Genomic DNA, 19,427 nt, shown 5'->3' on the forward strand with positions numbered 1-19,427 from the left:
CTGCCATTGGGTTACATACATCATGCACACTCCGAGTACCTACAATTTTCGCCCAAAATTGTGTATGCGTCGTGAACATTCTGTTATTTCACATTTAACAACCTCTATATATAGTGGTACCCCTAACATTCGCAATCCGGTGGAAGCGTTCGATGGATTAAAGCTCAGAAAAGGCAGTTATCATTTGCAATCTTGTATCTGAGAAAAATGTTTTGGCTTTTAGGAAACTTATTTAAATTGAAGGGTAAATTCAATGAATTATACCAGTACATTTATAAATTGAAAAAAACAGTTGGGCGGGCCATGATAATTTTCAGTCATTCAGTTGTTATAAATGATGTAGATCTATAAGACATTTAGGGAGCCGTTTATGCTTTTATGCCCTTATCAAAGGTAGATTTGATGCATCATCAAATTGACCATTCGTCGTCGTTGAGATTTACCCCAAGGTGTTATCGAAGAAGCAATTATAGATTATTATATTAATAAACCGTTTAGGATCGGTATGCTTTGGCCTAAATATTCTCTCTAAATAAGTCTATTAGGAATTAGAAGTATTGGGTTATTGGTGTAGAAAGGACCAAGGTGTTACAATTTATTAAATGACAGTGATTTCTAACTTAAAGGAATAGTGGATTTGTTCAAAGAAAATCTTTGAACTTTTAGACCATCTTACTTGAGGATGGACTCATGTGCCCTCCGAATACTGACTCTTTTTGCCCAAAATCATTTATATATGGTGCACATACTCTTATTTTGTATTGAACAACCTCTATATGGTGGTATCCCTAATATTCTCCGTCCGGTGGACGCGTTTGATGGGTTAAAGCTTTCTGCCCCATTAATTTCCCCCTTCCTAGTAGTGGGTAGTAGTTTTTAGGGGAGACGATCAGCATCTAAGGTCATTTGCGCCATTAGGGATAAAAAGGAAAGGATGAAGGGGAGAGAGAAACCCGGCGTTGGCATTAGCCTACTCTTAACGAAAGCCGCCAAGGGGTCCGCAGCTTAACGTACCATCCGACGGACGGCGTACTATTCGATAGTGTTTGCATTATGTTCACATTTTCCAATATAGAAAGAGGGAGAAAAGTTGAATTGGAGGAGGAATAATAAATAATTGGGAGGCCCTTGCTGTAAGTACATGCATTGAGTGGGAGCGGTAGGTAAGCGGAGTATTTAATGGGTCGGAAAGAGAGGAGAAGAGGGGTTTTAATTCACACCGTGGGCGCTGGCAAGGACGTGCGGCAGGAGAGGGATGGGGGCTGGAGGGAGATAGGGGAGAGGTCGGGGTGTGTGGTCGGCGGTGTGAGATTTTGGCAAAACGTGTCTTGTAGGTTATGAGGTGGGCGTGTCATTGAAGGGTAGAAAGGTAATGCGTCTGAAGTAGATTTATGATTTCAAATGGTGTGATTTCTTTCTCTCTCTCTCTCAAGTGGAACAGTCTCCTTCCGATAAGTTTATACTCGGTGTTCTCCATTGCACTCGGTCCTGAGCATCTTATGTCAGCTGCTTGTAACTTCTGTTATTTCTTATATCATCAAACATTAGGTCTCTCTTTCTTCCCCTCCGTCTCTTTCCTTCAATTTCATTCCCCGTTACTCTTCCCAGCAAGTAATTTCGGCATAATGTTTCCCCAAAAAAGAAATTCTTTTTACATTTCTCTCAGGAATTTTTTTGCCTCTCCTGTTCCAATTATTACTTCCTAATTTATTAGTCTATCAGTCCACTTTACCTTAAGCATGGATGGCCATGAACAGAGAGGATTCCACCATCATGTTTCAAAACCTCTCAAGGAGTTATCTTTATTTTTAACCACCCGTGTTTTGCTGCTGTAAGACACCACATTTTAAACAAACCATTTAACAAATCGTGGGCTCTGTTATATGTAAATAGAGTTGTGGTGTAGATCATTAAAATCCTTTGCAGTATCACTTATGTGCCTGAGGTTTAAGTTATGCATAGGTTGGTGCCACTGTTATGATTGGTTATTTGAGAGTGGGTAGAAACGAGTGGAGCCTGTCAAAATGAGTCAATTATGAATAAACTTAAGGCTTTCAAGTTTTGACGTCGCGCCATGTATACTTGAAATGTAATTTTCACAGTCTTTAATAGAGCCAACATTTTAATGCCTGTGTTTGGATGTGGTCATTTTTATGTGTTGTGTTGTAGCTACTAAAATGTAGGTGCGTTCTCGGTTTGTAGACTTGATGTGAACTGATGCTGAGATTTTGTCGTCGAATGAATTTAAGTATCAGTCTATTAATGCTGATTGTGTGCAGAGTATTGAGCGTGAAAGAAAGTTTGCACTGCAGTATTAGTCGTGTGTCATCCCAGAGTTCATGCACACATATTTATTCAACATATTTATTTTATTTATCAATAAAAGATGCATTAAGTTGCTATTCTAAAGGAACTCTCTTCGAATTAATGAAATTAAAACATAACTATGTTTATTGTCCGTTACAGTGACAAATGGCAGGTGGCATTTTCCTTATCAAGAGCACTGAGTAACTGTTGACTGATGGTCACGGAGAGAAATTTGTCACTCAAGGAGTCAAGTCATGTTTTGAATCAGAGACTTAGAGATGCTTTTCACATAAATTCATTTCTCCATCTTTTTTTCTGCTCTGTTTACTTTTATCATCAATATCTGTTCATCCTAGCCTTCAATGTTTTGTTTGAATACATAAAAATGCAAGAATTAAGCTAAAACTTGCTACTTCAGTTTCACCATTGCTATAAAAACTACACAGATCTGAGGATAATCACAAAATACTTATTTTTACAACTATATGAAATAGCAATAATAATAACACAAACATTCATGATTTCAATAATTTATTCTTGAGGCAATGTCTTCGTCTTGACATAGCGTTTTTGAGTGAATGATTTTAGGCGCAGTGGAAGAGCACTAAATTGACTTTTATCATACTTTTATTTAAAGCGCATATTCCCTGAAGGAAGACGATTAGGTATGGATGAACTCAACAAGAAATAATGGAGATTTTGGTGAGTGTATGAGTACTACCTCAAGAAAGTTGGGGTATACGAATTTTATTCTATCGGTTTTTACTAGAGTATATAAAAGAAATTAAAAGTTAATCAAACAGAAATTTAAAACGATATTTGGGGAAGTTTTATGTGGAGCAGCTACATTTTATAGCGTAGTGTATTATAAGAAGATTGAAATTTACGATTTGAACTTAAAAAGACAAAGTCACTAAGAAATTGTTTATAAAAAAATCGATTTTTTTCAAATTACTTAATACCCACGGTGGGGAAAGTAATAAAAACTAATGGCAGGTATTTGCGGTGAGGTTCTAACTAAGCCATATATTTGCATTATTCTTGACTGATAAATTATGAACGTCTAAGGTATTACTTGTTACATCCTCTCCGTCAATGTACATGCACTCTCATTAAATTTATGTAACTCTTTGTCTTGCTAATTAGCCAAAATTACCGAATAATAATTTAGTTAATGATTTAAAAAAATATCAGAAATTCTAAGGTACAATTATGGCCGGTATTGAAGAAATTCCGCTGTTCAATCAAACATTTAACGAACTCCTACTTTAATATCATTGTGCTTAACTCTCCAGTAATACGTCCTGGGGATTTACAATGCGTTTCGCGATCCCAGTGGTTTATGAAATATTAAATTATTAACAATTTGCTTGTATAAGTGGTTTGTAGAAAGTGTTTTTATAGAATGCGGTTCAAGATAGAAGAGGAAAAAAAATCGTAATAGCTTTGCACTTTTATCGCGCTCTAAAAGAATGCCACAATTCACCTTTCATTGGAATAATTTTATATTTGCCAATAACAAAATGGTTTTGTTCTGATAAATAGGGAAATCTTCTTTATAAAATGGTCTGCTGCGAGTGTTATCTCAGGAAATGTATTCTGTAGTTCTAGAAACATAAACATTCATGACATATGGCAATAAAGACATTATAGACAAAGCAAAGAGAAATGCGTGAAGTCGTAGAAGTACATCGGGAATATAAAGCGTACTTCTTTATGATTATGAGGTAATCTACGGGTTAAGGTAGGTTTTTGGATGAACATAATTACTAATTAAATAATTTGTGACCCCTAGCAAAACACTACATCCTACTCTACATGAGGTCCCTCTTCAGCTCTGAGTATTTCCTTCCTCCCTTCATCCCGTCTAACATCCCTATCCTGTTCCTTCCCTTTCCTCGTTTGCCTAACATTCTCCCCTCAATTACAGTCTTCAACATCCCGCTGCCGGTCAATACCCCCTTCATCCACTTTTCCTGCCTCCATAGGATTGCTCCCAATAAACCCCTCTCTTCGCCCACCATACCAAGTACTTCCTCGTTTGTTTTCTTCTCTGTCCATTTCACCTTCTCCATTCTTCTCCATTCCCACATTTCAAAAGCCTCCAAACTACGTCTATCCTCCTGCTTCAATGACCGAATACGTCAGGTAATAATCGTTGAAATAAGTCAGCTGAGGTATTGAGTGTTGCAAAATATTTATTTCTTAGTTGACGAATATATACAAATATTCACAGTCAACTCCATCAGTGTCGGAGCTCCCCAAAATGTTCCAGTCTTCAAAGAGAAGCCATTTTGGAGCGAATGGCGTTGGTAGGCCTCCTCATGGAGTCGTACGGAGGGCGATGGTGTGGTCCTCCAGGTGGTCGTGGCGGATCGGTGCGCACTTAATAGAGGCGGTAGGCGAGGGGTGTGGGGATGGTGTTGTAGGCCACAGGGCGCACGACGCGGGTAGAGAGGGTGGTGGTGGGGAAGAGGGCGCCGCGGGTGTAGGAGAAGGGGGTGGTGAGGATGGCCTGGCGGCGGGAGCGGCTCTTGGCCTCGGCGTGGGCGGCGAGGTGCTCGGCGCGGGCAGCGACAACCTCAGGGGTGTCCTGGACGGGCTCGGGTCCGACGAGTTCGGGGTAGACGGGAGCCTCGGGGACGGCGGGGGCGACTGGGAGGTCGTTGGAAGCCACGCGGAATCCGTTGACGGCATCGGCGGTGTAGTGGGTTTCGACGATCTTGCCCTCGGGATTCACGTAAGAGTAAGCCCCGGTGACACCGCCGAAGGCATCACGGACGGCAGAATGGGCCTGGTTGTAGGTGGCATGACCGTAAGAGGCCTGGCCGAATTCATCCTGTGAATAAGGGAAGGATCAGATGGAGATTAGATGTCATTCCTTTAAGCTAGACTCGCCCGGTATCATAGCCATATCCGAGTATGGACTTCAATTTATTCACATTGGTGAAATTTAAACTCTGAGCTGATTATATTAATTTTGAATGTATTCTGGTGCTATGCATTATGAATTAAGGTAAGCCATCGCTATCGATGAGTCGACTGCGAAATGACAGTTATTTTGAAGCACAAAACAAAGGCAAACCTCAATGCAACAATTTCAGAGTGTAAAAATCATTCGCCTTGACTGGGATCCCAGTCAAGACTCTGAAATTGTTGCACTGAAATGCACATTAGCGGATGACTCCGTTAAAAGTTACTGTTGCGGCATCTCCCGCAGTTTCTTTGGAAAGGTAAACCTTTTTGGGTGTTGAACTCACCTGAGCATGGTACTGGGATGATGTTCCATAGAGTCCGTTGTAGGCGTAGGGAGCGGCGTTGTAGGCGTAGGGAGCGGCGTTATAGGCGTAGGGAGCGGTGTTGTAGGCGTAGGGAGTGGCGAAACGGGCGCCGTTGTATGGGAGGGCAGAGTAGGGGTGGATGCCGTTCCACAGGCCGTTGTAGAGCCCGTTGTAATTGCCGCTGTAGTAAGGGGCGATGGAATTGTAGGCCAAAATGGGGGCACCGGCAGCGGCCACAGCCAGCACGGCGGAGATAACAACCTTGATAGAAAAATATACGTGTTAAAATCAAAAGTGTTTTTTGTGGTCAGAATTAACTGTTAATCATGCGACTGCGTGCGTGCCGGATTGCTGGAATGAAGCTACTTTAGTGAATTTTTCATTAAACTCACCAGGACCTTCATGGTGACTTCCTTGCCTCTTGGAGAGCTCAGGGATGGATGCTATCTGTGGTATCACGCGGCCCTTTTATAGGACACATGTCTTCCGTAGTTTCTTGTCTTGCCTCATTCCAGTTCCAACCTCCGCCCCGCCCGTGGTTAACCTTCCTTCTCCTCCTCCTTGGACCCCACCCAATCTCGTTTTAGCTTACAGAGATCAAGACGATTCTTTCGTGACCAAGACCTTCGGAAAATCTTGTCGTCATGCCCGGATCCAAAGCGGTTTTCTCGTGAGGTGAAACGGGACAGTTCTTCAGACATTTAATCGAAGTGACATTTTTCCACATAAGTACTGTATTTATATTTAATTTTCATTGTTATCACTGTCTCATATTTCTGCGTAATTCTTCTTTCAACATAGAATTTTTTGTTATGGGTCATTATATTAATTGTATGGTACCAGGATGTTAAACGTAATCTTTTATGTAAAGTGTGGGCTAGGTTTAACTAAGTCATTGATTCAGATGTGTATATGTTTATATATATATTGTCACACATATATGCATGTACATATGTACGAATATATATATATATATATATATATATATATATTTGTGTATGTGTATATATATATATTATACATATATATATATGTATATATATAATCATATATATATATATATATATATATATATATATATATATATATATCTAAAACCATAAATACAGAAAACGGTTTGGTAGGTGATGGTAGGGTTCACTAGTACTAAGCCCAACGGCGTGGCTAGTTCCTTTCCCAGGAAGAATCACATAACTTGGGTGGAGTTGCAGGTGCCCAGGGAGGCTTTAGCGGGAATCGAACCCGGGCCCTCCGGTCAGTAGTCCAACGCTCAACCCCTGAACTACCATGAATACAAATATATTTATATGTGTATATTTATGTATATATATATATATATATATATATATATATATATATATATATATATATATATATATATTTATTTATATATGAACATATATACGTATACATATATATATATATATATATATATATATATTTATATATGAACATATATACGTATATATATATATATTTATTTATTTATATATATATATATGTATACGTATATTATCATACATGGTCAGAGTCAGTCATGTTGATAGTACGGCTTCCTGTCCAGTAGTGGAAAAATTTCAGTGTAAAAATCATTTCTATTGACAGTAATAGTAACCTGGGTACCTCAATGCCCGTCCGAGTATTTTAGACATATAAGCTATCGAAGTGTTCTTCTTCAAGCCAAAAGTTTTTCACACCTTAAACTGTTGTCTTGTACATCTACATCTACAACAATAACACACAAGCCACCAAAAAGGTGTGTGGCAGGGGGTGCAGCACCAGGAGGAAAGGGTAAGGGATTAGGGGGTTAGGGTTTTTTTAATGGGTAGGGAAAGGTGAGGGGAACCTGCAAAAAATATATATATAAATATAACCGTATAACCATGCGCAGTCGCTACCTTGTAGGTTAATACTTATAATGTCGAGCCGGCTCCTAGGGGATTTCGATTACAAGCATTCTGGTGTCTTATTGTTCTTGGAAAAAATGACCATTTAAACCTGTCAAATTTAATGTAGGTGTAATGTACATCTAGCGGATGGCTCCGTTAAAAGTTACCGTCGCGGTATCTCCTACAGTTTATTGCAATTTGTAAAAGAAAATAATTTTTAAGCGTGGATTGAGCGTAAAAGTTCAAATAATATTTATTCCAAGTATTAATTATTCACTCATAATTTTCTTTCATTTAACTTATAAGTAGGCAATAATAATATTTAATTAGATTCATACATTTGAATAAATTTAAAACTAGAATTTTTTGAGGGTTCCTCTTTACATATGACCCCATTCTGGGTAATAATACGCTTGAAAAATTTAATAAATGGACATGTGTCTGTCTTCCTTTAATTGAGACTAGGGAATAGAAACATTTTAGATTTCAAGAAATCTTTGATGGAATACGACCGTTTTTATATTGGTGACATCTTCAGGTTATTCAATGTATCCCATGCAGCCGCATTAAATTCAATAGAAAACATTGAGCCGTGATACATTTTTTGGAAAATATACTCATTTTTAGGGCCTATTGACTGCTAAAATCAGTGATATTTAAGATAAAAACGAATTCAAAAAAGTAAATGATGGAGTATTTGTGGCAGTGGTAGCAGGCGTAATGCGGAATTATTTGTGTTGGGTGACTTAAATGCCGTGTCATAAAAACACATCGACATTACTTGTGCGATAGGTATTTCGCGGAAAACTAAAATTGACGCATTATATTAAGTAGGAGATAAAATAGCAATGGTAGATATTAGTAGGGATATATATTTAGGTAATCATTTTTAATTTTATGGAGATAAGTGAAGTTGTAACTTGTTAAAATGCACGCAGCATGCAAATTATCTTTACCGGAGGAGAGACTTTGGCAATAATATTAACTGGTCGTTGAAAAACAGTAAGTGATGGATTGAGAACTTATGGATCATTATAATCAGTAGTGAAAGATGTAAATAGAATAACGATTTTTTTAATCGTGAGGCGAAATGCGTGCTATTTGAAGCAAAAAATAAAAAATACTTCATGCAGAAATTTTGACGAAATGTGTTATTCTCTAAGTAATTCAGGCATGAAACGCAAATGTTACAGAAAAGATAAGAAAAAATCATAAATATAAAGAACTAAGGAAAATTCGTGGAGATCAAATTGAAGAGAAAATTCTCCCTGAAAAGGTTAAACATACTAATGCCACACAAAGTAAAAGGCTAAACCAAATAATCGTCAATAGCCTTTTTCATCATTACATTAGTTTCTCGATTACCTATCTCTTTTCAAAGAGCCTTGGTGCGAGGCATGTTTAATTTTTATAATATAATTATAAAAACAAGGGATGTTAATTATTCATGTCTAATTACCTTATATATATCATTATAATTATATTCATATCAATAACATATTTTTAAATCAAAGCTCTAATTCTCAAGGTGTAATAATGTTCAGTCTTTCTTAAGTTGAATTGGTCAAATAAAAATTGCATCGTGTCAGATCTGAGAAAAAATTTCTGTTCGTACCCTAGGAACGTCCTCTCCGACCAAATTGCCCCATGCGTACATGTTTCATTCATTATTATTATTTGTTTCAGTAGCATTAGCTCTATCATTATCGAATATCTCGTTAGCATTTAGGTCCTGATAAGCCATTCTTAGCTTTTGAACAGATGTCTTGTAAAAATCATAATTGAGCCTTTCCCACCTATCCAGCGATAACTATTATTATTATGTGTTCATTTTAAATATTCATGTATTTAATAGAGTATCAGCAGTGAATATATTAATATTGATTCAAACTGAAAACCAATAGTAAATTATTTATTCCCAAAGTTTTTCAGCCGAACTTCATTATTATTACTAACTATAACATTTTGAGTTATACATTTATCATAGAATATTATCAGTTGTGCAACTATACCGAAGGAAAATAGATTATGCTATTCCATTCTTGGCTTATCAGCAGGTGCCTTTTAAAAGGTAGGAGATATCATGTAAATAAAATGAGAGAGATTACGAGTAAGTGTAGAACAGTTACATTTTAGACGTTATTTTTTCAACGGACGACAAGGAATCAGAAAACCTTTTTCCGACCACGCTTCTGGGAAACGTATTTTGGTCAAATGTAATCTTGTGTGTAATCACCCCCTGCCACACAACTTTGTGGTGGCTTGCACGGTAATATGTAATGTAATTTAAGCATTGAAATTGATCTGCAAACCTAAGTAGCCCACAAATCATCATCCACAGGAACGTTGTGACACAACATTTTTATGCGTCATATTTTACGAGATTGTAATGTTTTCAAAACTTATTTATTTCCTTAATCCACAGAAAAACGTTTTGCGAACATATTTTGTTGGTTGCACGATCATAACCAATATATTAATGAGTTTGTGTTGGCAAATGTTTTTAGATTGATTAGTTGTTTTATAGGAATGAACTATTTTGTTTCCATTATCTTTATTACTGTTTCCCTGTTGGAGTAGACCAATACACATGATCAGTCATATTTTTCCCAGAGTTGACTGAATATCGAACATGCTGGATTTATTTTTCTCATCGCCTGTACCTCAATATTTCGATTCCTGCAAAATAAGGTCCACGGATCAGTATGGTTTTCAATCTCAACTATGTTGTCCCGGAGATAAACAGAGGAGTCTTAGAAATATAGGGAGTTTTATGCGCTCCCATCACGGGTGAATACGATACTGCTTGCCATGGAGTTTAGATATGTCACCAATTTGTTTATTAGCCAAATGAAATCGAAGATATAGACGACGCCGCAATTACATATGAGAATACAAATCAACTGGTATCATTTTGTATTACGAGGTACTACTACGATAAAATAATAAAATACACAACCACCCTCACAGACACATAAAGGCGAAGAACTTCACCATATAAGGAACATAAAAAACAGTTTTGTACTCTGCTAAGGAATGGATTACATCCAGGTTCCAGACACCCGACTAAGTTCCTTACTTATGTTGTGGTTCTAGATGTAATTTTTTATAGTCTCAGCTAAAAAACTAGTTTTTTTTTCTATAATGCACTAAATGGATCTCAATTGTATATTTTCGTGCCTATCAGGGGAAATAATTTGGTATTGGTGATCCGCTAGCAATAAAAGATATTAATATATACTAAAATTCAATATCCAACATAAAGAAAAATGTGTATCTGGAGCAGTCTAAAAGGGAAGCCATGAATTAATGAAAGGAATGTTGAATCAACGAGAGAAATATTTCAAAAAAGTATCAGAATATTTTTGACTGAATAACCCTGGGTTTTCTCATCATTAATTTACCTCCATTTATGTGATATGTGCATTGATGAAATGTATAAAAATGAATGAAAGGATATAGTTTAAATGTGGCAGAGGTATGGTGGCTACGGGTGCCTGGTTAACTATTACTTTTACAGTTATCATATTCTGAAGATGAGGCACCACAAAAAAGAAGGGATACTACCAATGAAATGTTGTGAAACGATACAAGTAAGAAGAAACAAGTAAGAAATATTATTCCCAAAGGCGCTAATATTCGAGGACGTTTAATTTTATTTTTGATTTTTTTATGGTTATACCTCCAAGTCATAATCATTGCATATTCATGTTTTTTAAGTAAAATGCATCCGATCGCTGTGGAATATAAATGAAACATACTTTATTTCATTCAACGCATTCATTAATGGGATATACTAGAAATAAAATGGAGTAAATTGAAAACCATATCATCTATTCAAGGAAATAGCTTTGGAAATTGCAAATACCTCCAAGTCATAATCATTGCATATTCATGTTTTTTAAGTAAAATGCATCCGATCGCTGTGGAATATAAATGAAACATACTTTATTTCATTCAACGCATTCATTAATGGGATATACTAGAAATAAAATGGAGTAAATTGAAAACCATATCATCTATTCAAGGAAATAGCTTTGGAAATTGCAAATCTACCTTTGATATGAAATATGTAATCCAATTAATTATGCGGCGGAAGAATTCTTACCAGATTGGATTCCGAATGGAAGGAAATGAGTATGAAATGCGAGTTCATCCCACATGTAAATAACGATATATTCTATATATGTGTATATATATATATATATATATATATATATATATATATATAGTATACTATTTTTGATTTATAAGGAGGCCCTCAGCTGGGGTCCGATGGTGTTATAGAATATTTAAACATTAGGTTTAAAAGATAATTGTTTTCAAAATTTTGATTAAAAGCTGTAAAATGGAAATTATTGAGTCATAAAGCACCCGTAATAATTTTATTTAAACTAAAAAGAGGTTACACTTTTACGGGCACATTGAATGTATCTTTTGAGTATCTGCGTCGTCAATAATGACAGATCCGGTAAAATTTTTTGCAACAAATAATAACACTATCGAAGTGACTTCTTTCATCGATAAAAGATTTTTTTGCTATTCGCAAATCGTGAAAATTAAAATTCTGTCATTCAGAGTAAACTAGCATATAATACAAAAATGATGCGATTTAATGCTGTGGAATGTAATTTTAGGTTGGATTTTTTCTTCGTAAAATCGAACTTCGTAAAATCGATAACTTTGATATTTTAGAATCATCAAACTTCTTCTGCGGCAAGTACGTTTTATTCATAAGCTGGGAATACATGGGCGATTAAATGAAAGGGTTATGCCTGTTCAGATGAAAAATTTTGATGCACACTTTCATATCATGGTTTGTGCAAATATTATAGCATTAAGAAACGGAAAATTATGTAACATGGTTTTCCGGAATTTAGTATAGTTGTTAGGGTAAGCGCTAGTAATATATGGGGTTTATATTAATTTAATGTATTGCCAAAATAGGAAAAAATTATTATTCTGACCGAATCCTAACAATGGATCAACAAACGATATAGTACGGATGATTAAGTGTCATTAGTTCAGCTCTGAAATCAGCAAGATAAAAATAAAATTCAGATTTAAAGTGCGCTTAAGACAAAATCAAAAAAATAGTAAACCTCAACTATTAATAGTTTTATATGTCAGAAATGTTATCATAATTTTATTAATACTTTCCTTGATAGAATTTTAGTACATTGTAGGACCAGAGAGGAGAGTTTGGATACCAATTATCAGAATGGCGTTGAAATAAATCAGCTGCAGTATTGTGTGTGTTGCAAAATATTTATTTCTTAGTTGACGAATATATACAAATATTCACAGTCAACTCCATCAGTATCGGAGCTCCCCAAAATGTACCAGTCTTCAAAGAGAAGCCATTTTGGAGCGAATGGCGTTGGTAGGCGTCCTCATGGAGTCGTACGGAGGGCGATGGTGTGGCCCTCCAGGTGGTCGTGGCGGATCGGTGCGCACTTAATAGAGGCGGTAGGCGAGGGGTGTGGGGATGGTGTTGTAGGCCACTGGGCGCACGATGCGGGTAGAGAGGGTGGTGGTGGGGAAGAGGGCGCCGCGGGTGTAGGAGAAGGGAGTGGTGAGGATGGCCTGGCGGCGGGAGCGGCTCTTGGCCTCGGCGTGGGCGGCGAGGTGCTCGGCGCGGGCAGCGACAACCTCAGGGGTGTCCTGGACGGGCTCGGGTCCGACGAGTTCGGGGTAGACGGGAGCCTCGGGGACGGCGGGGGCGACTGGGAGGTCGTTGGAAGCCACGCGGAATCCGTTGACGGCATCGGCGGTGTAGTGGGTTTCGACGATCTTGCCCTCGGGATTCACGTAAGAGTAAGCCCCGGTGACACCGCCGAAGGCATCACGGACTGCAGAATGGGCCTGGTTGTAGGTGGCATGACCGTAAGAGGCCTGGCCGAATTCATCCTTTGAATAAGGGAAGGATCAGATGGAGATTAGATGTCATTTCTTTAAGTTAGACTCGCCCGGTATCATAGCCATATCCGAGTATGGACTTCAATTTATTCACATTGGTGAAATTTAAACTCTGAGCTGATTATATTAATTTTGAATGTATTCTGGTGCTATGCATTATGAATTAAGGTAAGCCATCGCTATCGATGAGTCGACTGCGAAATAACAGTTATTTTGAAGCACAAAACAAAGGTAAACCTTTTTGGGTGTTGAACTCACCTGAGCATGGTACTGGGATGATGTTCCATAGAGTCCGTTGTAGGCGTAGGGAGCGGCGTTATAGGCGTAGGGAGCGGCGTTGTAGGCGTAGGGAGCGGTGTTGTAGGCGAAGGGAGTGGCGAAACGGGCGCCGTTGTATGGGAGGGCAGAGTAGGGGAGGATGCCGTTCCACAGGCCGTTGTAGAGCCCGTTGTAATTGCCGCTGTAGTAAGGGGCGATGGAATTGTAGGCCAAAATGGGGGCACCGGCAGCGGCCACAGCCAGCACGGCGGAGATAACAACCTTGATAGAAAAATATACGTGTTAAAATCAAAAGTTTTTTTCGTGGTCGGAATTAACTGTTAACCATGCAACTGCGTGCGTGCCGGATTGCTGGAATGAAGCTACTTTAGTGAATTTTTCATTAAACTCACCAGGACCTTCATGGTGACTTCCTTGCCTCTTGGAGAGCTCAGGGATGGATGATGTCTGTGGCCTCATCCAGCCCTTTTATACTGCACGTTTCTTGTATAGTTTCTTTATGTCTCACCCCCTTCCAGGTTGAACCTCTTTTCCCGCCCATGTTTAACCTTCTTTCTCCTCCTTGGACTCCACCCAATCTTGTTTTAACTGACAAGAGGTCGAGACGATTCCTTCGCGACCAAGACCTTCGAAATGTCTTAAAGGCATTCCTACCCAAAGAAGGTGTTTGGTTCAGTTAAACGGGACAGTTTTTCAGACATAAAATGGAAGTTGATTTATTTTTCAAATAAATGTCCCAGCCATATTTAATGTATTTTGCTCTCACCAGTTTGAGGTATACTCTCCATATGTTTTCGAAAGGAAAACTCATAAGATATGCATGTTTTTTTTTAATTTTAAGAAATTAGGACTATGATTGTACTCATGTAATGAAAGTTATGATTTCGTTTATGATTCCGATGATTGTGATCCTGAGATAGTAATCAAAATGTATTTTTAGACTGCTTAGTCATATGTTTATAGGAGTTGGCGAACATGAAACATATAAGGCTTGACTTAGTTATTTGCGTACTTAATTATCTTTGTGTGACAGTGGTGAACGGTTTTTGAGCGTTGATATTCTTACAAATGTTTTTTTCATGATATATTTTTAAATTATAATTTTTTCATTTTACCTGGTACATGAAATTATTTATTTTTGTGATCTTACGAATGGAAAATGTTCAACACTTTTATTATTGTAGTTATTTAAGCAAATTTTTTTCGTATTACTTTCAAACTGTTTTATCAGTATTATTTTTATTATATGTAACTGAATAATATAATTCACTGGAGTTATTCTGTCAAAACTTTCGTTTACTTTGCAATAACTTGCGAAAGTGACAGTAACCGCTGATTTTAGAAGAGCAATCTGATATATATGAAAATGAAACGTTCATATTTTATCCTTTATTTTCTCTAATCAATTGATTTTATTTGATAAATTCCTGTGGATTGAAATTAAAAAAGAATGAGAGGCGAACAATTTCCGTAATTTTACCGAAAAGTGCCCATCTAATTTAGTGTAAAAGAGCGAAGTTTAGTTTATCCTTATATTTTTATGAGAAATAATACTCTGCTGATAAATTTTAGTACTAATTTGATTTGTATGTATTAATTCATTTTGAGAAGGTTAAAGATATTTTTTTCAGATGAGAGAAACAAATTTGCACTTTTCCTTAGATTTACATCTGTGGAAAAGTGCAAATTTGCATCTGTGAAAAAATGCGATTTTTTTTTCATAAGGGAGGACTTCCGCTACATTTCCTCTGAATCTGTTGAATATATTTTCAGACATTATGTTTTCATACGGTATTTCATACCACAGTCGTAAATCGAAGAAAAAATAAGTGCACCAAAGAAGAGTGGGAAATATAATTAACGTTAGTGGCTCTCATTTATTATGATTACTCTTGCGAGTACAATATTTGTAATTTCACGAAATGTTAAATATGATATCACCGCTTCACCACATAAGTGGCACATATCTAAAGGCATTAGAAATAATGAAACCCAATGAAACGGGTTAACTTATTCTTGAAATATACACTTTTTGAATGCTTTATCGACAAGTCATACCGGTGATAGAAAAATCTTAATACTATTTTATCAAGCGAAAATGTAACTGTAGCGTTTTTGAGTAAATTTATCTAAAGAAGTATTTGTTCTGAATATTGTCAGTATCGCATGAGTTCTAAAATCAAATTTTTATTGTTTAAATAAAAAATATTCTAGGTAAGAGAAACGCGGACGTATACCAATTAGCAGTTGTACTTGTCATGGCGAATAGAGTAAGGAAACTTTGGATTAAGGAAACTTTGGATTCTTTTTTTATTTATGAAAATAGTTGAAATTATAACTTCTTAGAACATGCTTGTCTGATTTAGGAGACACCGCAACGAATATATTAATAACCCATTGAAAATCTAAGGCCCGGGATGAGATTTTTTTAAAATCAAAATCACCAGCAATGGAATTTGTAAAAAAATATGGAAAAAATGGAAAATGTATCGACTTTCCAAAAATCCCTTGCAAGAAGGGTTTTTAGAAGATAAATAATAAAATAAAGTCTTACAACATGCATCTGTAAATAATAACATACCTAATCGAAACATTTAGACAAATAGTGTTATTCTTTAAGGCATTAAATGGGCTTTCAAGGCATGGCACGGAGTTTCAGCAGGAGAATTTAGAAAGAATCATGTTTATGAAGTGCTATGGAAAAACGATGGAGATCGAATTTAAGGATAATATATCTACCGAAGATGTTTTAAGATGGGCAGGACATGTATTAAAGTAAACCAGATTATTCACAGGTGTTCTCCCTTTTCGAAAACTAAGTTGCTTGAGAATTTTTCTATTTTCCAGTCTGTATTTGAACCATATATCATATGAGTAATAGGATAGGCAGTGCAATAAAAGTTAAATAGTCAATAAGAGGTTAAAATTTATTGTACAGTATTCTAAATACGAATGTTATTTCAACTTACTTAAATAAATTTCGTGTTTTTAATGCGTTACGTACGGGCAAAAGTTCATACTGTCATTGTCCATCCTGTCTCAAATCAGAAGTATTTTTGGCAATATGTGTTGAATTTTTTGTTATTGAATGCACATATTATTCAAATATATTATTTTTATTAGATTATTATTATTATAATTTATTTATTTATATTTAATATTATTGTATTTCTTTGGTTTATTGTTCGAAATCAGCGTAAAATCGATCAAATCTGAAAAAGACAGTATTGTTTCTTTACTGTTGTGCACTCTCCCACCAAACTGTCGCTTTGCGCACCTACTCGTTGTAGGAGCGCGACTTCAATTACCGAATTATGTCCTTAGGGTCAGGGGTACAATCTTCCAATCGTCAAATCATTAGAGAATGGCATTTAATTTTGTGTTCATAGCCAGGAAGTTATCAAGCGCTGAAATTTTGCGAAAAAGGTTTTCAACTTACTTATTTTAAAAGTTTTTAAGAATATTCATGAAATATTTTACCCGAAAACTTGTAAAAGAAAAGCCTTAGGTAGGTAGTTGGTGGCTGGATTACGGTCAATATGTTAATTATTTGGGGCTTCAAGTAATTCTTAGGGAATTATTATGCCAATTTGTTTCAGTAGAATGTGTTTTTTTCGATATGATATTGAATCAATTTTACCCAGTGAGTAGAAGTAGTGGCATTTAATTACCACAATCAAGCATTTTGGTCATAAAAGAACTTATAATGGAACATAGTGGATAAATATTTTTGATGATCTTTACTTCAAAATGTTCCTTTACCAAATTTGGGTCCATAATTCAATATGATTCTCAATGCAACGTATATCTTTAATAATGCAAATACTGCAATCGAAGGTATTCAGGGATCTCTGTGTGTCTTTTTAACGGCTGAGGTGGATAATTTTTAGCGATAAATGTAGGCATTTCACGAACTTTATTATTACCGTTACCAAATCCTGGAAGATATAGACGGCGCAGCGGTTATAAATGAGAAGAGAATCACTCATTTCATATTATGACTAGTATCGCCGGACTAATTTATTTGTACAGCTGTAACTGGATCTAATTCGTATTATAGGCTTTTTATGCATGTCGATAGTTTCCTTGTCACATTTTCGTCTGTGAGCACGTGATTTTCCAAATGCTTTGGACGAAAGCGATTTGATTTTGCTAGGTATAATGACCCCTGGATTTGAAAAACACAACTGATTCATCTTATAATTTTACGCTGAAAGAAATAATCTGAAACGATTGAATTTGGCAACAGCTGTTTCCAATATGCTAACCGTCTGCTCAGCTGTCGGTGTAAATCAATAATATATAGTATACTCTGTAAATGATATAATAGCTAGAGAAAGAATGAGATGTTTTAAAGATCGCTGCCCATTTAATTAATTGAAGGGAATTTATTGAAGTCATAATTCTGCGTAAAGCATGTGCTACCATCTATGTGTGAAAATAATTTTTTCAGAAATAGATTTTTTCGATCTCAAAAATTTTCAGTACCGTAGAACTAAATCGGACATAGCCCATACTAATCTGTGTATTTTTAACGTATTTATGCAAAATTATAAACCTTTACTGCGTATTGTCTTGGCATGATGTGCCCACAAATAAGCAAACGAATTAATAAATATAAAATTGAAGAAAAATATGGATATTACACGTATATAGAAAAGTACACTATTCTGCTATCGAAGAGTCCTGGTCCGTTTTGCGTTTTAACTGCAGTATAACCTTACTATTTTTTCCTCTATCTTCTTGAAAGACAAGTTGTTAATTATAATGTATGGTAAAAATCTCCATTGTGTAGTTGTGCGAACGTTAGTAGCAATGATTGAACATTGCTGGGCCTTTTAGAAATACTTCAATTATTATACAATTACTGCCGCAGTGAGTAATGTTTAGCTGGAACGTTTTGAAAAGAAAGCGCTGGATTATTCCTAGGAACGAAGGACCAACAGAAGAAAAGTGTCCAGAAAAATTTGTCACAAAAATATTAGCTACCTGACCGTGAGATATTTATCGCATTAGTTTACCTCCATTTCTTTCCCCTAGGCTTTGCTAAAATACGTTAAAATTTATCCAAACATTGAGTTTAAATATTTAACAGATGTGGTTGCCGGAGGCTGCTTTACTGTTATTTGTAGTTTCCACACTTTCATGATAAAGCCCCTGTTCACTCGGCGATGAAAGGATGCTACGACTCAAAGAAACGATTACGGATGACTCTAACATTAGGAAGCATAAAATGTTATCTTTTGGAGATTTTGCCTCCTTTGCCAATGCAACCAGCAATGCATAATTGTGTACATATAATAAGTAAAGTATATTCCATCCGTACGAAATATAAATGGTACTCATCTATTTTGTTATCGATCGCAGTCTTCAATATTATTAAGTAAGAAAGTGTGTAGTGTCGTAACTTAAGAGCCAAAATTCATAACCCTTCATCTATTCTAAGAAGATTTATTTGAATATTTTGTTTCACCTTGAAAATTTTAATCCTTTTACATGTAAAAAAAGGTAATACTAGATTGGAATAGAAAGGGAAATAATTAAATAGAAAATGAGGTAAACGGAAATTATTTATACATTAGATGTTTTGTGTTGAATATTTTTCAGAGGTATCTCGATTCCTACTTGAGGTGCTTTGTGAAGGGCACTTTGAGTAAGTTTGAGGTCCGTCGGATGGGGCGGTAAACTGCGGGCCTCTTGGTGCCTTTCGTAAAGAGTAGGTTAATGCCGACGCCGGGTTTCTCTCCACCCT

At 36.3% G+C, this 19,427-nt stretch overlaps 1 protein-coding gene across 1 annotated transcript; it reads right to left on the reverse strand.

Moving 5' to 3' along the window:
- Nucleotides 1–4,693: 4,693 nt before the first annotated feature.
- On the reverse strand, nt 4,694–14,079 carry LOC139696859 (uncharacterized). The gene is made up of 7 exons (XM_071595742.1): nt 14,068–14,079; nt 13,655–13,936; nt 12,946–13,387; nt 7,110–7,144; nt 5,981–6,031; nt 5,568–5,849; nt 4,694–5,146 (listed from the first exon to the last, which is right to left on the reverse strand). The coding sequence occupies exons 1-7, from the start codon at nt 14,077–14,079 to the stop codon at nt 4,694–4,696; spliced, it is 1,557 nt and encodes a 518-aa protein (XP_071451843.1).
- Nucleotides 14,080–19,427: the final 5,348 nt, after the last annotated feature.

Source organism: Hetaerina americana, unplaced genomic scaffold (assembly GCF_022747635.1).
Source record: "Hetaerina americana unplaced genomic scaffold, ioHetAmer1.1.p SCAF_1, whole genome shotgun sequence".
NCBI lineage: Eukaryota > Metazoa > Arthropoda > Insecta > Odonata > Calopterygidae > Hetaerina > Hetaerina americana.